Source organism: Daphnia pulex, chromosome 8, assembly GCF_021134715.1.
Source record: "Daphnia pulex isolate KAP4 chromosome 8, ASM2113471v1".
NCBI classification, from domain to species: Eukaryota; Metazoa; Arthropoda; class Branchiopoda; order Diplostraca; family Daphniidae; genus Daphnia; species Daphnia pulex.
The window spans coordinates 8,189,286-8,209,240 of NC_060024.1; the positions used below are offsets into that span (position 1 = coordinate 8,189,286).

The 19,955-nt window shown below is 39.5% G+C and overlaps 3 protein-coding genes and 1 non-coding gene across 8 annotated transcripts; 2 read left to right on the forward strand and 2 right to left on the reverse strand.

The window, feature by feature from the left end:
- LOC124199597 lies at positions 1-5,408 on the forward strand. Of its 4 annotated transcripts, none has more exons than XM_046595433.1 (5): positions 12-307; positions 1,069-1,621; positions 2,605-3,277; positions 4,210-4,603; positions 4,734-5,408. In XM_046595433.1, the coding sequence occupies exons 3-5, from the start codon at positions 2,668-2,670 to the stop codon at positions 4,927-4,929; spliced, it is 1,200 nt and encodes a 399-aa protein (XP_046451389.1). In that variant the 5' UTR covers positions 12-307; positions 1,069-1,621; positions 2,605-2,667; the 3' UTR covers positions 4,930-5,408. The 4 variants fall into 4 exon arrangements, with proteins under 4 accessions (XP_046451391.1, XP_046451389.1, XP_046451392.1 ...); XM_046595436.1 differs by having other exon boundaries at positions 1,069-1,610; positions 2,603-3,277; XM_046595434.1 differs by having other exon boundaries at positions 1,434-1,621.
- Positions 5,409-6,148: 740 nt separating this feature from the next.
- Positions 6,149-7,414, reverse strand: LOC124200027. The gene is made up of 4 exons (XM_046596109.1): positions 7,182-7,414; positions 6,978-7,112; positions 6,658-6,901; positions 6,149-6,570 (listed from the first exon to the last, which is right to left on the reverse strand). The coding sequence occupies exons 1-4, from the start codon at positions 7,368-7,370 to the stop codon at positions 6,473-6,475; spliced, it is 666 nt and encodes a 221-aa protein (XP_046452065.1). The 5' UTR covers positions 7,371-7,414; the 3' UTR covers positions 6,149-6,472.
- Positions 7,415-11,575: 4,161 nt separating this feature from the next.
- LOC124200304 lies at positions 11,576-15,386 on the reverse strand. 2 transcript variants are annotated; one of them, XM_046596498.1, is made up of 5 exons: positions 15,174-15,386; positions 13,869-14,024; positions 13,250-13,393; positions 12,414-12,604; positions 11,576-12,320 (listed from the first exon to the last, which is right to left on the reverse strand). In XM_046596498.1, exons 2-5 carry the CDS (start codon positions 14,019-14,021, stop codon positions 12,149-12,151), a joined length of 660 nt encoding a protein of 219 aa, XP_046452454.1. In that variant the 5' UTR covers positions 14,022-14,024; positions 15,174-15,386; the 3' UTR covers positions 11,576-12,148. The 2 variants fall into 2 exon arrangements, with proteins under 2 accessions (XP_046452454.1, XP_046452455.1); XM_046596499.1 differs by lacking the exon at positions 13,250-13,393 and adding an exon at positions 12,778-12,906 and having other exon boundaries at positions 15,174-15,384.
- A 2,539-nt stretch (positions 15,387-17,925) lies between these two features.
- Trnaf-gaa lies at positions 17,926-17,998 on the forward strand. The gene has a single exon. It is a non-coding gene; the product is annotated as a tRNA-Phe (tRNA).
- Positions 17,999-19,955: the final 1,957 nt, after the last annotated feature.

Consider the following 19,955-nt stretch of genomic DNA (forward strand, 5'->3'; position numbering starts at 1 on the left):
AGCGCGTCCAACCAGCTGGACTGGCAGTCTTTATCCAGCCGTCCAGCCAAACACTCGGCTCCCTTTCATATACAATCGCTTGTTGTGTTACCGTGTTGTCAACTTATCGTGATTGTATAACAAAATAAAATTCTCCTCTTACACAAGTTTTCGTACAACAATATTATTGTGGCCGGCGCAAATAGACAATTTAAACCGGAGAATAAACTCTCAACACAGGATTTGCAACATCAATCATATCGCCAACAAGTTGTATGTCATTACCCCCTCATTGGCAACCCATTCTCCGATAACAAAAAAGTGACAGGTACGTCAGTTTAAATATACAAATTCAACTTTGCTCTAAATAGAAATGATTTCTTGCTGTGTATAATACTCTATACGCGTGAGTCAAAATGTCCATTTAAGAACTTGAGATGACTGAGAAAGGAAAAAGAAAGAAAAAAAAAGAGTTCCGTTACGTCCATCAAAGTCTCTTACATACACACACACACAGTCGGCTGGTCTCCGTGCGATGCCACTTATTACATACCCACAGAGAGAGAGTGCACTTACCTTGCCGAGTATTTTTTTGTTTTTTTTTACCTTCCCTTATTGTCTTATATATTCTTCTTTTCTGTCAGCCTGTAACGATATTATGCATAGAGTCCTAACTATTTGACGAACAACAGCACCAAATTGTCGGGGCTTTATTTTTATGAAGTTTCTTTAGCGTATTCAGTTTGGCTAACAGGGCGAGACAGAGTGAGAGGTTATACAATATACATAACAATGGGGTATACGAACTCTTGCGACCCTAATATAAAACAGAACGTTCATCGATGCGTGTCAACGGTGGAGAAGGGCGTAACAGCCAAAATGTTTAACACAAGACTCGCGTATATAGTATATGGAACTCGACTGGAAAAAAGGGATTTGGCAGAGCAAAATAAAACAAAAAAAAATAACAAACAAATACGAAAAAGGAAGCGGAAAATGGCCCCAAGGGCTGGCCGTGTCGTAATAATAACACGAGAGCCTACAGCTCTGATGGGAGCCGTTTGTTTTTTTCTTTCTTTTTCTTTCAAGCTTCCAGAGCGCTCGGTGCGGAGCTATAGAAGGAGGAGGTTCCAGTTGGTTCGCCAGTGGCTCGGGCCGTGTCCTTGTGTCTTGTGCACTTGTTACCTCCAGCCCAACAGACTCTCTTGGCGGGATGGTGCGGCTGGTGTGTGCGTGGCTTAGAGGCACGAATGAAGGGGAAATAAGCAAAGGCTTCTCTCTCTCTCCAGTCGACAAGTGTCTTCCTACCGCTCAAGAGCGGACCTCACTTTTTTCGCTTACACATCCATCGCTCATTCTGAAATTCATCATACGCCGTGCTCTATCTCATTTCGGACTGTACATTTTGCTTTGTTTTTTTTTATCGTTTTTGACGTGATCATCTTCGCACACAGACATAGAAAAAAACAGAAAAAAACAGGTGCGTGAGAAGAGCCGCGCGTTCCGGACTCTCCCGTGGTGCGGTGGAAATGCTCCAGTGAACAATAACGCCACATCCGCTCAATCATCATTCGTCTATTTGAGACTGGCAATAGCGACTTGCTGTTTCACTGTCCATCCAGGGAGACGAGGGAGACGAGAGGTATGAACATAATAAGAAAAGAAAGAAGAAAAAAAAACTGAAATAAAAGCGCAAGCGTGAACACATATTCTCTGTTGTAGTACGTCTTTTCTGATTCGTAAATAATGTGACTTTTTTCTTTTTGTTTTCTTTCTTCTCTTTCGCCGGATCGGTTGCATATGTCACTAGCGGGACATAAAGTCGATACTTTGTTACGCTTGCCTCATCCCCGGTGGAGAGTGTGTATTGGTCCCTATCTTTCCCTAAGAAAGTAATTAATATTAACACTTTCGGTCGATCGTTCGAGAAAGAAATTACAAGAGAATAATTTGAAAAGGAAATTATTACAATTTTCGGGGTTGTTTTGCTTGCTTTAAGTCACATGAGGTGAGTGGGTTATTTGGCAGTCGATTTCGAAATGCTTCTTAACGGTTGGGTGAGCCTTGAAGCGTCGAAAATTCCTTGCAGCGTTTCAGACCATCAGACGATCCTCTCTCTCGTCCGTCTTGTTATTCCTTTTTCTCTGCTGGTCTATTCTTTTAGCTACAGCTCGCCAGTTGTATAATGCATAGTTTCTTCTTATTTCTTTTTCTTTTTGATATCACTGATGCATGACGCTCATATATACCGTATACATGCTGTACAGTGATGGGAGCCTCCACATGCTAAGACGCTCAGTCGCTTTTCTCGCTTGTAGAGCAACGGTACATTTTTATAGATCGGAGAAAAGACGACGCCATGTAGATTTTTTCTCTCACATGCATTGGCGACCGCGTTTAATACCGTGAGCCGATGAAATTATATACGTTGACTTATAGGACACACTGCGTGTAGTACTGTTGCTTTTTCTCATTTTTTTTTTCGCTTATACGTATTAACTCGAAACCGGTTTTACAACATTGATGACAAAAAACAAACAAACATGATAATGGTTAATGGCATTCCGACTATAATACTGTCGATCGTTTTATTCTATTAATTCTTATTTTTTTTCTATTTTTTAGAGTGCCAATCATTTATTGAACACATCACATTGATTGTTCCATGAGTGGACTCGGAATCGAGAAATGAGTCTGACATTTGATTATCGTCGACTTCCTTGGCTGTTGCTTTTGTTGCTGGTCAGCGAGGGAACGTCCGACTACCGGGACGGTTTCGAGTACCCGTTCATCACAACCCGCCATCCTGCGCCAGTTCGATCCTATTCAATGGCACCGGGGTGGCGGCAGTTTTATCCGGAGGATTACGACTTTAGCGACTACAGCCGTCACATCACTCGCTCGGATCCGGCATCTCGCAACAGCGCCGCCGAGCAAATTCCCAGTGGGCCTTATTTTGCCCAGGAGCTCAAGAGGTACTACCACAAGCCGGCCGAGGAGCCGCACAAGGTGTACCAGACGTCGTGGAACATGATCGATTCGGAAGGCAACGAATATTCCACCGTCTACAATCGACCCGCAATGACCGGCTACCATCGCCCATCGTCTTTAGCTTCTTCTTCTTCCGGCATTCTACTGCCCACCGATCAGTATCCGTTCGTTTTGGACGCCTGGCAACAGCAGCAGCAGCAGCAGCATCACGTCGAGCAGCAGCCAATAAAAGAGCGGCCGACACGCAAACCCATCAGCAAGAAACCTGTGCGCAAGAAGAACAAAGGAGTGCGGCCCATTCATCCAGGTATGACCACCACACATTATACAGCACTCGTCTATCCGCCGTGACATTTTGGCCAGACACCAAAGACTCGCGGCCGCCCAGCGTTTAATGCGGCAAATGTTGCGTGAAATTACGGTACCTCTGACAGGCCCTCGTATATACCAAGTCGAAAAAAAAAGGGTAGGCCCGGAATAGCTCTCTCTTTCTTATTTATTTTTATAGCGCTTATACTACATCCTAGTTATAAATACCTCTAGTCGGTGGCTATATAATTATTGCCCATATTGTTTCCGCTTGACCGTGAAAACCGCCATTCGTTTAGTCGAGCTGGACAATAAAGGCTACGCACATTTTGGTGGGGCCGAGTTCGATAGTTTAATTGTCGTTTCTAATTTTTTTTTAAAAGACTAGATTTCTACATGGCGTATGATATTAAGCGATATTAAGATCGCCATTTCACATCACGCTAATGACCTATCGCAAACCTAATGTGGAATTGAGGTTGGAACTCGGCAGACCACTAGACGCTCGTTTAGTCCAAGTTCAACCGCGTTCCATTTCCTTATTGCCGATTGAACCAGGATAACGACTTGGGAGTCGAGAAACCGGCAGGGTACAGCATAGCCAAACGTGTTATATACATTGAACACAATGAGATGTATAACCTTATTAGCTCAAATGAATTGGAAATAAGGAAATGTTGATTCCGATAGGAATGTTTGCTGTTCCAGTAACATTAACAGTATAGCTGTAACCATCGATAGATTGCTGGCTTCTTATACAAGGAAGATACGACGAGCCAATGGCGAAAACTGAAAACCCAGTTTCTGAGCTCACGTATTTTGTTACACAATCTCAACGTTATTTTTTTCCTGTTGACTTTGTCAGTCCAGTTATAGAATCCACTATAGCGATTAACGGATTATGTTTTTTTTCTCTCTCTCTCGATCAAGCCGGTTACCAACAGCTTGTAACCAAGATTCCGGATAAAAAACACCAGTTCGACATTGACAAAGTAGCCGACGGACTTGCACCCCAGTCGATCGCTTCTGCGTACCCGAACGGCGTCATGGGCACTTTGTCCCTTATGGCCGGTCTTGTTTGGTACCTGGTCAACAAATCGGCCACGCCCGTCATCAAAATGCGCCAGAATTCGCGGGGCTACTCCGACAGCTACAGCAACAACGAAGACGAAGAGTCGTTGACACAGACGGCCATCAACCAGCTGGCCGATTACTGGCTGGGCTCTCTCAAGCAAACCGATTGCCAGCAAAGGGCCGTTTGCGAACTCGTCTCCCAGTCCTCCTGGCTCTCTTCAGCCACACGATGGAGTCAATCCGCTTATCGGTTAGTATACAAACTTGAATTCAACTCGATTAGGTTCAATTCGTGACGGTAGAATATCTCCTGAATGACAAGAAAAATGGTTTGTTTGTTTGTTTTTTAATTGAATTTTCTCTTGGGGATGAATAAACAGGTCACCAATGGTGCAGAAGGCCATCGACTCGTTCATAGAAGAGGAAGAACTGGGCGTCCAGTTGGACGATGATGAGTCCAAGTTGGCCTTGCTCGTCCAAGCCGCTTCTCACGGCGAGCAGGGCGTCGACTGCGCCGCTTTCTACCCGCACTGCTCCCTGCCGTTTCACGAGGAATCGCGAGACCGTCGGCGCTAAATTTTTTTTTAGAGTCGTCGCGATTGTCATGATTTTTAAAATTTGATCAGTGCTGTATAGATTTGGCCACATTGTATAAGGTGTTGATTGATATGAAAAATACGAGTTCAAATAGCGTCACCGCACTCCGGAGTAAAAAAAAAAACAATTAAATCAATTGGCCGGAGTTGTCCGTCACGTTCGTCACTGCTTTTATTTGAATATAATAAATAAATAAATAAATAAATAGATTATAGTCTGTACAGAGTTTCTCTCGGTCTCTTTTTATTTAAATATAAACATGTATTGTCCCATTGATTTGTATATCCTCACCTTATGATTTGTCGCTATTGTTCACGATGCATTTTGCGATTGTTTGTTTGTCGTGTATTTTGCTGCCCGTATGTGTTAGTACTTATATAACCGAGGGCCAAAAGAATTGTTTCCTTTGTGTAGCAATTTGTAACGATCAAGTCGACAATAAAAGACATACAATTCAACATAGATGTAGGCTACAGTTACAGCTGGTGAATTCAAGCACACACAAAGACCCCGTTACCTTATCGCATCGTAAACATACAGTACGCGGCATACCACTTGCGATTTGGTGAGCTGACTCAGCACTCGGTCACCATATAGCTAGTCATTGCGATTTATTTCGAATAAAAGCTCGAGTGAACACTCAAAATTCTCGGAAACCAATTTGTTTTCCACCAACCAGGAATATTGCTCGTACATCTACCACACTTGACAACGAATCGAATTTGAATTTACGCAATAATTCACAAAGACTTAAAGCAGCATCATTATTGTACAGTCTTCTTTCTCTCTTTTCCAGATATTTTCCTTATGTTAACCGGCATAGAGATTTTATTTCTTGATGATAATATCAACTCGTATCTTTTAGGGGTTTTTCCCCGTCCCATTACACAACTTACGACATAGGCAGTATAAAAAAAAAGACATTTAGTATAGCCTTGTAGACTATAATAAAAGTTTGAAACATCTGATATGGACCGGTTTGTAGCTTTGTACACCATTCTTGTTCCGATGTTGACTTCCATTTCAAAAGGCGGTGGTCATGTGAATTTCAGGAGGATTTAAAGCTCACTTTCACAATCTCCGCAAACGTCGAGTTGACAAAAAGAAAATTTGAAAAGGTCACATCGTGTCTATCTATCTATAATATATGCGCGCGAAATTGATGTTGAGCAACAGATAACAGATAGACGAGAAACGCTTTTGGTTAAAAGTGGCACCGACATGATGTAGTATATTTTATATGTACAGGAATTTGATATGCATTGGAATATATTGAAACTAATATAAAGAAAGGTGGTCTACATAATTTGGCATCTTTATATTCCCCTTAAAGAATTGTATTTGAATTAAATCTGGAATAATTCGTAATAACTAGTTCAATTCGATCTTGAGAAAATTGAGCTCAAAATAAAATGTTCGAAATTTCACTAGCTGTTCAACGATCTAATTATTTCCAGTCAGGTAAATTCGGATAATTGTCGAGTCGGAATATCTGCAATTGATTTTCATTATTGGAGCGAAGTTAAACGATGGCGATGTCAGCACAATTGACGAACGTCTCCTGATAATCGCCACAGCCGACAGCACCACTACCATCCTCACAAATTCCCCAATTGTTGCCTAAAATTCGTTCACGGAACCAATGTCATCCTCAGTTGTAATATTAAACCACAAATATGTCAATAGGGTTATTGTGATATAACTTACCGGCTGTGTAACGCCACTGGAGAACGCAGTTGCTGCAAGTCAAACCCGCCGGCAATTGAACCTTCGGGTAGAAATACACACCTTGCGTTTGAATTGGGAATTTCGTGGATCCGTCTGAAAACGTCAGCAAATTCAGATCTAAACACTCTTGGGTCACAAGCTCTTGGGCGGACGTCTTCGGGCAGAGGCGGAATGTGAAGTAGCCGAAATGGTTGGCTGTCAACAGCACGGTCGTATTGATAACCTAGTAGTTCATCAGAAACGTGTTTAATTTTATTTAACCAACAAATTTTGAAAATGAATTGGTATTTGATTCTTACACTTCCTTGTTTGTAAGTTTTGCCGATAATTCCGGTACCGTAGAGGCCTCCTTCGTCGTTAGATCTCGGACGCGGCAAACTCCATTCGTCGCCGCATTCGCCACATCGCCCTTGATTGACTCCGTTAAATTGGACCTTCAGCAATTTTTCTTTTGTTAATTTAAAAATTGACGCCAAGAAATGTTGAACCGTTGTGTAAATTACCTCTAATCCTCCGCAGTTGAGACCCATGTCGTTGACGTTTGTCGGTGTAGAAAATCCGCCGCACTCCTTCCTCCACATGGAAGACCGGCCCGGAGGATCACAAATGTAGCCGTGGCCGCTGACGCTCGACAGTTCCGCAAGCATCACCAACACAGCGATAGAGCAGAAGTACATCATCTTCCGGAGCATATTTTGTTATTGGCACGCGTTCAGTGTTTCATTTCACATAGCCGACAATCATTTATATATACGCGGTTATACGCTCATTTTGCTTATCAAGTTGTGATTCCTGACGCGTTATCTCTCACTGTACAAAAATGACACGATAGATGCTGCTGTGTTTGAACAAGCATTCCATGTTCTGACGATAAGAAAATGTTGATTCAATAACCTATTACCCTTGACGCGGTGTCGTCTTCATTTGACTATCACTGGGGAAATTTTGAAAAAGAAAATGTGTGTTAGTATAAAGGTTGCGCTATCGGCAAGCATTGTCAACAGCGTACCCCACAGTTCAAATATCGATTACTTCAGTTCCAGACGTCATTTTTGTTGAATAAACAAATCGTAACATTCCTGGTTGTGTATACATTCCTCACATAACTGTTTTAATAATAAGGACTCATTATTCTTAATTACTTTTCTAGTTCTTTCAAATGTTACTCATACTCTATGCTGTGCTACACGAATGTATACTTAACCTACTTTCAAACGCAAGCGCGGTGTCATTATTTTTATTGGATGGCTGATTACGCGAAAGAGGCTCAATCATGCGGCAACTCTGTGTAAGTATAATTAACGTAAACAATTATTAACAAATCTCAACAACCGGATCTAAGGGTCAAATTACTGCAGTACAATCTTACACAACTTGTTTTTTTTTAATGAATGATGCAATCGTAAAAAGTAAGTGTGATGCGACATTGCGTATCAATTATTGTATAGCAGAATAATTAATAATCTAAAATGACCGTTTTAAAAAGAATATAAGTATGCTGGCTAACAGATAATGGCATATACCAACCAAATTTCGTTAAACGAAAACCTGTTTTTCTTCATTGAGTATATGTGTGTACATTGTTTGTGTAACATGACAACCAACATATAAAAAATGAGCCGTTAGATACGACTACAGGAGACTGGCGAATTATTTGTCAATGCGCTCGTGGTTTTTGCTTTGGTCGCTTTTAGTGTGGTGACAGTTGTGGCCGTAACAGTGTGTCTGCATGTCGTGATCATTAAAATCAATTAAAATGAACATACACATAGTATCTACTTTTTGGTGGCGCATTAATTCAAATCGGATCTTTTGGAAACAGGAAATTTGTATCGCTAAAATATTTATTGTGATAATATCGTTTCATGTAGCCTATACTTTTTTGTGTATTTGGCTGATGAGCCCGCTTAAAAAATGAACTATTCGATTAAACATGGGATTGGATTTCACTGGAATCAATAACAGAAACATGGAAAAAATATACTTTGCAGCAATAATCGAAAAATGTTTTTGAAAAATGTGTTACACATATACTCAGGAATGAGATCGATCCATCGGGTTAGGTTAGGTAAGTTAGGTTGGGGAGGTGCATGCATTGTTGTGATATGCTTGTATTCCCTATTTAACAGGAGAATTACGTTGAGGTTCTAGAGCAGGGAAGATAGCCAATCCTATGCTAGAGAACTCCCGGACCGGTTGTCGATCGCCCGAAGGGTTCGCCGTAGGGATTCCGCAACAGAACATATCACTGCATCATCAGTTGATGAAAGTCTCATATCCTAGAAATGTTAACATGGGGTGCTTTGGGACTAGCGCAACACACCTCCACCTGGTGGCGGAAGTTGTAAATTTGAATGCCTGCTTGGGGAGTCGAACTCATGGCTAGTGAGATGCCCGCCGCAGCTCTGCCACAGCAGGACACACTTTTGCCGACACACCCAAACGTCCTCTTTGTTAACTTCAATAAATAAATCATTTTGTTTTAAAAAATTCTAAAATTTATGACATCTAATTAAATACTCGGCGATACTTCAGAAATGAAGAAAAGTAAATTTCAGACTTGACAAGGACCGATTGTTTTCTGTACGGGGTTACATAATAGTTCCTCTCAACAACAGACGGGCGAAAAACAAATAGAAAAAAGGTGAATGTTGCGCCAAGGACGCGCTTATTTATTCTGGCCAATAATTTGTATCGCTTAATATTTATTGTGATATCGGTTTATTCTCGAGACAGGTAGTTACTTTTGTGTATTTGACCGAGGAGGTCAAATTTGAAAAAAATTTAATTTTGGCTTGGAATAAATAAACAAAAAATCCGTGATTAATGAGAATATAATTTGTAGAAAAAAAATTAACTGACACCTACTCTACGGGAATGTACGGTATGCATTGGTGAGTCACCGATATAGGTTCATTCTCGAGACGGTATACTTTTTTGTGTATTTAGCTGATGGGCCCGCAAAAAAAATGAACTATTCGATTAAATATATGACTGGAATAAATAACAAAAACATTGGAATAAGATAATAAATCAAATAATAAATAAATAATCACAAATTTTTTTTTTAAAGCTAAATTCTACTCAGGAATGGGACACATCGATTCATGTAACACATGCGTTGTTGTGATATATTTGTATTTCCTATTTAACAGGAGAATTACGTTGAGGTTCTAGAGCAGGGAAGATAGCCAATCCTATGCTAGAGAACTCCCGGACCGGTTCTCAAACGCCTTCAACGAAGGGTTCGCCGTAGGGAATTCGCAACATAACATACCACTTGCATAGTCATAGGTCGATGTAAGTCTCACTCCATGATATTTTTTTGGACTAACGTCACACCCTCTGGTGGCGGAACTTATAAATTTGAATGCTTTTTTGGGGAGTCGAACTCGTGGCTAGTGAGGTGCTCACCGCATACGCAGCAAGACACGCTTTTACCGACTCACCCAAACGTCCACATTATGTAATAATTAAACTAAGCTATAATTTTAAAAAATTCTAAAATTTATGACATCTAATTTAATACTCGGCGATATTTCAGAAGTGAAGTAAAGATAATTTCAGACTTGATAGGACTTGACGATATTTTTCTGTACGGGGTTATATAATAGTTCCTCACTTCCTCTCAACAACCGACGGACGGGAAAAAAAAAAAAAAAATAAAAAAGGTGAAGGCTGAACCAAGGATGGACTTATTTATTCAGGCTGACATGAAAATAAAGGAAAACTTATTTCTTTGTACAGAAGGGAACGAATAAATATAACGTAGATGAACATAGAGAACATAGGGAACATTTAATAACGAACAGAATTGAAATATTAACATGGTTTAAGTTTATTACTGGGGGGGAGAGGAACTTATTCCAAATTGGAATTTCGGAAACGGGAAATTTGTTTCGCTAAAATATTTATTGTGATATCGGTTCATTCTCGAGACCGTTTATTTTTTATGTATTTGGCTGACGTCGTTTAAAAAATAAAAATTGACTTTAAATTTTTCCTTGGTATAAATAGAAACAATTTTTTTGATTAATTTAAGGAATTATTTTAATACTCACGTAATTGGATCGATATCGGGAACGCCTGCATTGAAAGATATGCTGGTGTGACGGTATATAACACCGAGACACGTTACTAGGACGGGCTTCATACAGTTTGCAACATGGATGACGCCCTTCCCCCCCGCAGGGTAACGCAACAGAGCATATATTATCAATACATGACAATACGCCAATGCAAGTCTCATCCGCTGATTGGCTGACACAAATTATCCATTAATGCGAACTGCAACATGGTGCATGCACTCTGGCGGCGATGTGTGAAAGTGATTTTCCTTTTATGTGGAGTCGAACTCAGGTCTGTCCGTACACGAAGCGGCGCTTTATCCAACTCAGCCAACGCCCTTCACAGTTTATTATCAAAAAATAATAATTTCAAATCGAATTGTTTTCGCTGTGGTCAAGTGGCGTGCAGAGTTTTGTGAATAAACCGCAAGGACACTGCTGCGGCAAATATGTGCTGACAGTTTTTGTTTTCCTAGGCCATACACATAGCAAGTGAAAATAAATCTAAACAAAAACAAAAAGTTGCAACTTGCGGCTGGGATCCGTTATCGCCATCGCAATTGTATCAACCCCACACCGCATGCAGCGAGAGCTTGAATGCCGTTTTAAAAACGAACAATTTATGTCTTGCGCTAAACTGTGACTGAAAAGTAAACATAGCACTTTTCTGTCAAATGAGAAGAAGTTGAAATTGATAGTTTCCTGTCACGTTTAAGAAATTGACCCTATGGGAAATTATTGGCGGCAGTAAATAAATAACCTTCGTCTGATTTTCCTTTTAGAAATAAGGAATCTTGAAAATTTTCTTTGGATTTGTGGATCAATATTTATTAATGGTTAAGGCATAATTTTATTATTTTTATAAGTTATTAAGAGACACAACAAATAGCAATTAGCACACATAGGAGACAAGATCAAAATTCCCGTTTGCAATCAATACTGTACAGAGATCGTGGCCTTTCACAGTTTCTTATTGCTACACATACACCGGATGATAGTTTATCATATAAATTAAATAGCATAAGTTATTATTGAATTAATAATACTGACGACAAAGAGTCGATAATAAAATAAGAATGAGTCATCAGAACAAGTGTGAAAGCAAAATGAGTTAGAGAGTCGTCGAGACAAAGTGTCGAGTGACAATCACTCAAGTATCTTCCCAGTACCTGAATGAAGGGCAGTCACACTTGAACACGAATTACTTTAAAGTATAGCTGGAAATCTTTTTTTGAATATGTACAGCTGTTTTTGTTTTTTTTTATGTCGCGTCTACAATCGTTCATTTTATAAATAAAGGGGAAACACTGGAAGAAAAAGATTCAGTTATTAAATAATTAAAAACGGCGTCTATCTTGTTATCATTGGTAATTTGATTTGTTTTGTCTTGGAGCGGTTCGTTGTTATTCCGACGATTGGATGAATTTCTCTATGCTGCCCTTAGTCATGGAACATTGGTCGTAGGCAGCTTTGCAAACTTTTCCTCCCTTGCCCTCGTTCCAGGCCATCAGGTAAGTTTTCGCCCGTTTGTGGTTCTCCAAGCGTTCAGTTAGCGCTTTGTGAGCGTCAGCCGAGCTGCAATTCGATTCGGTCAGCGAAAAATTCAATCACACTCTTAGGAATCACAATCGTTATAGCTAGACACTAGAGGAATAGTCGTATAGATACCCGAAGAAAGAATCGACCGAGTGTCCGAAGCTCTTTTCCGGGAATGTGGCCGGCATCTTATGGCCAGCGCCGATCTCACAGATGATTCTCTGGCGGCAAGCTGGCTCGTAAACTTGGGCGCGCTCGAAGCTGCGATGCATGTTACTGAGCATCAACGACAACGATTCAGTCCCGTCGTCGTTCAACGATCGCTATACGTTTAACCCAAATTGTATCGCATTATTTCGGAACGGAATTGTAATAAAATTCGAATCATGATTTTGATCAGAAATGATATGAAACCAAATGCAAAATGAACTAACCGTCGTCGTTGGAGTGTTCATTCCTGTCAATTTCTAATCGATTTTAATAAAGAAAAAGGTACCTTGATTTTGTTATCAGAGAGTGTGGTAACGTGGGCCCAGAACATGGTGGCGGCCGCCACACCCAGTCCCAGAACGAGAAGACCCGACAAGTTTAGGGTGTAATTGAGCGACGACGTCGACGGTGACAGCTGATTTGACAGACATCATTCAAATTAAAGTGGATTGACATTGACAAAAAAAGGCGTTGTTTTTGCTTTCAACAATATAGAAGTCGGTCAGCGTCAGTCGTCAGTCGCGTCACACACACATACCAACCAAGAATTACGTCAGAGCAGACAGCGAGGATTGGCGCAATTTGATTGTGAGGCATATTCGTCCGGTATAGTAGATGCGTCAGAAAGTCATAAGTAGAGTAATAAACACTAACCTCAAGAATTCGGTGGTCATTGGTTAATTGGGCATGCGTGTAGTCCGAGTGAGAAAAATTATTTGCACATTTTATCTAGTCCGTTTTTGTTTTTTGTTTTTTACCTTGAGCAAGTGGCTACGGCCGCGTGATGTGCTGTCCAATAAGTTATGCGTGTAAGCCCAAATGCAGACGGCCGCCGATAAGGACATGCCCAACAAGACGATGCCGCTCAGGTTGAGCGTCGAGTTGGAAGTCGCTCCGGTCAGCTGATCACGCGTGCATTTTCGCCAAATAATGGCGACATTAATAAGGAGGTAACGTCAAATGACCCAAACCAAACAGTTAATTACCACTCGACCACCACACACAACCGGTGTACGGTATATGCCTTTTCGCTATTCGCTTGTGTTTGTTATTTCACAAATAATAACCACTGCTGTCGAGTCAACTATTATTATACCGGGACATCACACACTGGTGCTAGCTACATGCATACCTTATTAGACTCAGTTACCTGGTAATTGTTTTTTATCCTCAACCAGCAAGTAGACAAAATTAAATAAATAAAAATAAGCAAGTTAAGCTTTTGACGAATTTAAAGTCGTGTGAAAAAGGACGTCTTTCAACTGTTTCTTTTACGCCTAGATAAGTGGTGTCTTTTTGTCATCGTCGTGAAAGTATACTCACTTATTTGAAAATAAATTTTAAAACAAAAATAATGAGGGGGAATCATATTATTACCGAAATAACTCCGTAGCGAGCTTCCTCCTCCATGTTGCCATCGTCCGGGTAAGTAGGAAAAAGGTTTTCAGCATTGGCTCCGTTCACTAGGGCGGACAGGCCAAACAGCATGAGGGCTACCGTGACCATCGCAATTCTTTCACCTCGTGCCATGCTCTGCATTGTAGGAAAACCAAAGATATTCATTTCCTTTTTTATAGATTCATATTGTTTTTATAGTGTCGTGTGACAGAAATTTCCCTGGAAAAATAGTTAACACGAAGAAATAAAAAGTCGAAAAGTTCAAGAGAAACAATGGGCGCGGAATATAATCAAAGACGGAAGTGCACCTTCAATTCCTCAAATTCCGTTCTGAAGACGACGAGGATAAACCTGAATTAGCGCAGACGGACTTGTGCATGTCATTTCTTTTTCGTCGCTGTCAACCATCAGGAAACATCCTCAACAACCAAAGTAATTTCACTCGAGTACAATTATGCAATTATATGTATACGTTGACCGCAATGGCGCCAGATGTTTCTTTCGAATGCTATACCCGTCTATTTATTGTGCATATCTAATGACTTTTTTTTTTGGTACCTAGGCCTAACGGATTTTTCGTTTGTTCGTTCGCAGAAGAAATTTAGAGGTCCCCGCACTGGATAACAAAAAAAAAATAAAATGACGGACAGTTTTGATTTACACTGGCGGATTATTTGTTGCATCACGGCGCGATCTCAATCTGACCGCGTCGTTACATTGTTTTTCTTTCGTGACCGTATCACCCTGACAACAGCAGCTGCCCGCCAGTGTGCGGCTAGTTCACGCTCCGTGGAAGATACCTTCGTATTATAGCTGCATGGCAAAAACTATATGGCTCGATTGTTTATGATAATAGCCAGCTCAAACACAGTGGGGGTTTACGTCATTTCCATAGATTGTGCAAGTCGCTCTCTTTCAACAGGTCCAAAGATCAATGGCCGGGCGCACGATAATTTTTCTTTTTTTTTTTTTGAACAGTAGGCTACGTACGCAAGAAAAACTGGGGATAGGGTTTTCTCATAATACAGATTGGAATTTTGATTTTTTTTTAATTATTATTTTAATTTGATTGGCCGACGCAATAAAAAATATCTGCCGGTTTATTAACAACTAGAAACCGAATCGAATCTTTGAGAACCGAATTACAGTTATTTTCAGATATTGGCAATTTTTTAGGTTGGTTTTTCGATCCCCATCAGCCCTACCCCATCCGTAAAATTTCAGTTATTAGAGAAAGTTTCATATTTCACACATTCCGGGGAAAGAAATAACAGATTTCCATACCTTGAGTTAGAAAGGCGTATATAGAATCACCACACGGAGGTAGCTGACGATGTGTTGGACGAATGCTTCTTTGCGATGAAATTTGGGGATGGAATCGGCACAGAGACTATGATGCGGATGACTCGTACAATCGAATGACAAAGAAATGTAATGCATCCGGCTACTTTATATAGGTACGTGTGTCACATTTGTCGGATGTACTCGTCGCGCAATGTGTGATGCCATAAGGATATATAGCGAAGGACAAATCAAGTTTTTCCTCAAATAATAAAAACTCATAAATTATTGGCCAGGGAGCAGCTGTATGTGTGCTGCATCTATCTTCTTTGTGTGTGTGCTTGTGTGTGTGTGTTAACGGTAACTCATGCAAGAAGAACATAGATTAAAGTCAGTTGTTTCTGTGGTTTTAATTAAAAAGTCTAGCAGTTTCATCTACATACTGGATATGGCAAATTCATCTGAGCCAAACATGGAAACAGTAAAATTAGCTTTGCAGTCGTACCTTAATTAACCGATTCGGTCCAGCTAGTTAAAGGTTTATATGTAGGATAATAATTTGTGTTTGCCTGCTGATTATCCAATAAAATCTTAATAACGTTGTCTAATCTATCGGCCAAGACACAAAAGAAAAGCTAAAATAATTTAGGCATTTGCGCAAAGAAATCCGTCTTACTCGTCATAAAGTTTCATTTATATTTTTGTTATTAAATTTTTTTAAGCGGATACATTTGAATTTCTGTGTTAATTTGTGTGTGCTAAATTGTTATTCTCTTCCTCTTCGTGGATAAATGTGAATTCCGTTGGGGTATTATCAACTTTCCCACTTTTGTCCTTTACCCTTGTCAATAATAATCCCAATTTATCTAGGTTATCTGGTCGTCTTCCAACTCGACGTGAATCGAACAAAAGGCATTGGAATTTTTTTATTTTACTTAAAAAAACAAATTGGGAAAAACCCCTCATTTTCACAATAGAAGCGCTCTTTTTGTAGTGCTCTCTGAACGACAGTTTGTCTTTCTGTTGTCTACTCTATTTGACTTTTATCGTTCTCTTTTGTCATCGTTATAAATACCGGTGAACTATTGAAGTAGGCGCTTCTGGGTGATAATGAATTGATAATGTCAGACTCATCTTACTGTTCTGTGTCGTGAGTCGATCACTGTCATAACACCGTGGTCTATAGGTAACGGGCCCGTAAAGGAGGACGTTCATGCTTTAAAACAATGCAATTGTATTCCATTTTTGCAAGCCTGCTGGCAGCCATCGCTTCTGCATCTACTTTGTGTTTTTTTTTTTCTTTTGAACCAACTTCCTGCATTTTTTTTTACTCGGAGAAATAGAGTGCACATGTTGTTTCCTTGTTCAGAAGCTCGCGTAAATAACAAGGAAATCTATCGCAGGATCATTACGAAAGTCTAGCTGCGTTGTCATACCAATAACTGGTGGCAGGTGTACTGACACATGATTACATATCCAGCGGAAATTCTATGCTCCGTTCGATGCGGAAAGCGAGATCATTAATTACTGTCGCACTGATGAAATCTCTGCTAAGACGGGTACACATTTGTTGTATGTTGTATTGTTGCATATAATAATCACAAGGAAATCGGTCTGTGGAAAATATTCAGTTGGTTCCTCCTTAGAGATTAACACTATCTACCAAATTTTTACTCTAAGATTCGTTTATCGGGTGCTTAATAAACAGAGAATTGAACATATTGTGGATAGGAAAATCAGTTCAAAGTCTTTGGCAGTTTTCCAGAAAATAATTGTTTATACCATGTTGCACTGTTAAAAATGTATTTTTTTTTCGACATTATGTATATGTCTAAAATAGAGATATGGTAACGAAAAACGATAGCATATATCGTTTTTAAAATTTTCTGATATAAGTATTGCTAAAACTGTAATAATAAATTACGTAATAAGACATTTACGAGAAAGATATATTTAAAGGCCGAAAAATGATATAATATATTACAAAATGTGATACTTTTTTATGTCGAAATTAATCTGCGTATTAAAAACAATTTATTATAGTCAAATTTGTTATTAAAATGTACTATTTTCCGATATTTAAAAATGAAATCATATTCGTTAATATGAAATCTTTACTATTGATTTAAAAAAAACAGATATTGATACTTTTATTTAATGAAATAAAACATTTATTAAGTACCGTTTCACAACAATCAAACATTACTATAACTGGGACATAAATTCATAACCATATTATCTTATCGAGAATCGTGAGTAGTTTAATAACTTGCCCTATAGAGCTGCCCCCAAATCACCAGAACAGGTACACCAGAATCAAATTTGTTATTATAATTATCAAAGTAGCTCAGTGGTAGAGCAGTGTCCTGCCAAGCTAAGGATCAATGGTTCAAATCCAAACGTCACCTTCCTAAATTTCTGAATTAAAACAATTCGCGAAGACATTACTTTCCCATAACTGATCGCCGCTAACAATATATTCATTAGCCGGACAGTTCTTTAATACATATGCGTAATATAATTTTTTTTTGTATGGGTCACATGCATCTATATTAACGGTAACAGGGATTTTAAAATGTTAATAAGAGAGATAATTAAAATATCATTTTTCAATAATTATGTAATACATTTTTAGGCATAACTATCGTTTTTTGAAAACAGTTATTTAAAAATGTCTTTCTGGCGGAAATCGGTTTTAGAGATTAAAAATATCGAAAAACGATATTCTTTTTTAACAGTGTGGGAAATATCATGTGCCGAAATAGCTCAGTTGGGAGAGCGTTAGACTGAAGATCTAAAGGTCCCTGGTTCGATCCTGGGTTTCGGCATACGTTTTATTTTCATGTTACAACTTATTTTAATAAATTTATTCTACGTATTGTTCTACCTTTAATTTAATAAGGAGAAGTTAATCTAAGAGATATTCACTAGACTTCGTTTAATAAACTTAATTTCGTAATTTTTTACTCTATTTTTGTCTGCCGTTTAACCTTCCAAGCTCGCTAGTAGGAAGCCATAAAAATGAGCTACGACGAAAACAAAAATTGTAATCCAAAAATTACTTTAAGATAAATTTCATTCTAGTGTAAAGTATAGTTGTGTTGTAGTAGATCCAAACCAGTTAGTTGATATATATTCAACTATTCTTTGAATATGTTGGATGATATGTTTTGTTTAACAATAAATTATGAACGAACGTATGTCAACGATATTGCTGAAGTTTATGGATACTAATGCCGAAACGAATTTTTTTCTTTACATCGTAGCTAACAGTTTTGAGTAATGCAAATCTCAAACAGCTATTTTCAATGGATTGATAACATCCGCTCTTGATAACGTTACATTCACGCTAGCTGTTCACGTGGTGATGCGTTCACTTAAGAGATGGCGTCTGCTGCTCACATGTGTACCTCACTCTTTGCGCTGGCATTCGTATAACTTCTTACTTATTATCAAATAAAAACTGCATACACAGATCATGAAGCGAACATTCCGTTGCATCCTCTAAAAATAACCGCCGGCTATGAGTAGGATTTGATACGCAATCTTAAACGACGAGTTTACTTTCAATGCTGGAGGAATGATTTAGTCATTCTTCCAATTTTACGACCACCGGGCACCGGCTGCCAAGTTGCGCTAATGACGCATACCGTTCGTCTGTGGGGATTTCTTATGTTCTACTGCAGTGCGCGGTAGGGGGTATGCGATATCTTTCTCATCTGTACACATTGCATATAGGCCCATTCCATAACCAAGTGGATTTTAATGATGGAAAGGTAACAAAAAATCGCCGCTAACGAACACGATTACAATATAAAGTCGTGTAGACTGTCTGAGCTGAAGCCGTCAACCCCGTTGGCTCAACATGTTCACAATCTAACAGTCGGCATATCTGCAGCTTTCATGCAACTGTGACCTCATGAACGGATTCCGCTTCCCCAACAGTCCGTCCGTTCGGCTAATCAATTAGACACGACCAACGGGGGATGAAAATCGACGTCAAAATCTGTTGATCCTATTCCTCTTTATTCATGAGACAAATTGGCCGACGTAGCACGCTCACTTTCTACACACTCACGATCTTCTTTATTTACGTTTAATGACAAGTTTCTTTTTTTGCGAGAATTTAAAATGATATAACTGTGAATACAAATAGTTTGATGGATACACCAACTATTTGACCATTCGTCTCGGTGTTTATTAAGGGCGGCAAGGAGGGGTGTTTGAATAAATCAGCAGTCAAGCGATAGCTACAGACAATCTGTTAGACAATAGCACCCCGACGAAGGAACACAAAATAGGAAAAAAACGGTAACAACAGAGAAAAACGAATAAATTCGGGTCATGTAATTGGCGCTTGTATAAGCTCTTTTGTGTGGATGATGGTGATTATTTGGGGCCACCAGCCGCGTAACGAGAACGCGGAAACGATGAGTATACACCTTCTTTTTATTTTTTTAGAAAAATGATTTGCCACAATAGAACAACTCGAACCCGCACAAGTCTTCCGTATAAAAGCATTGTGTTGAACACCGGCGCTCGCCATCTATAGGCTCGTCTATGCCAATGCGGAAAACATGAATTGGGCACTTTTTTAACCTCGTTCTCTTGGATTTCCTTGTCTTCCTACATTTTTTTTTTTTAAATTACAATTAAGCAGAAATAAGGAAGCGACATAACGGATGTCAGATCCTCTCCGATGAATAAGAATGACGACTCCGTCCGTCAGCCGACATGGCTCTAAGTATTTTATTGACCTTTCGTAGACGCGGATGTACGGACGCG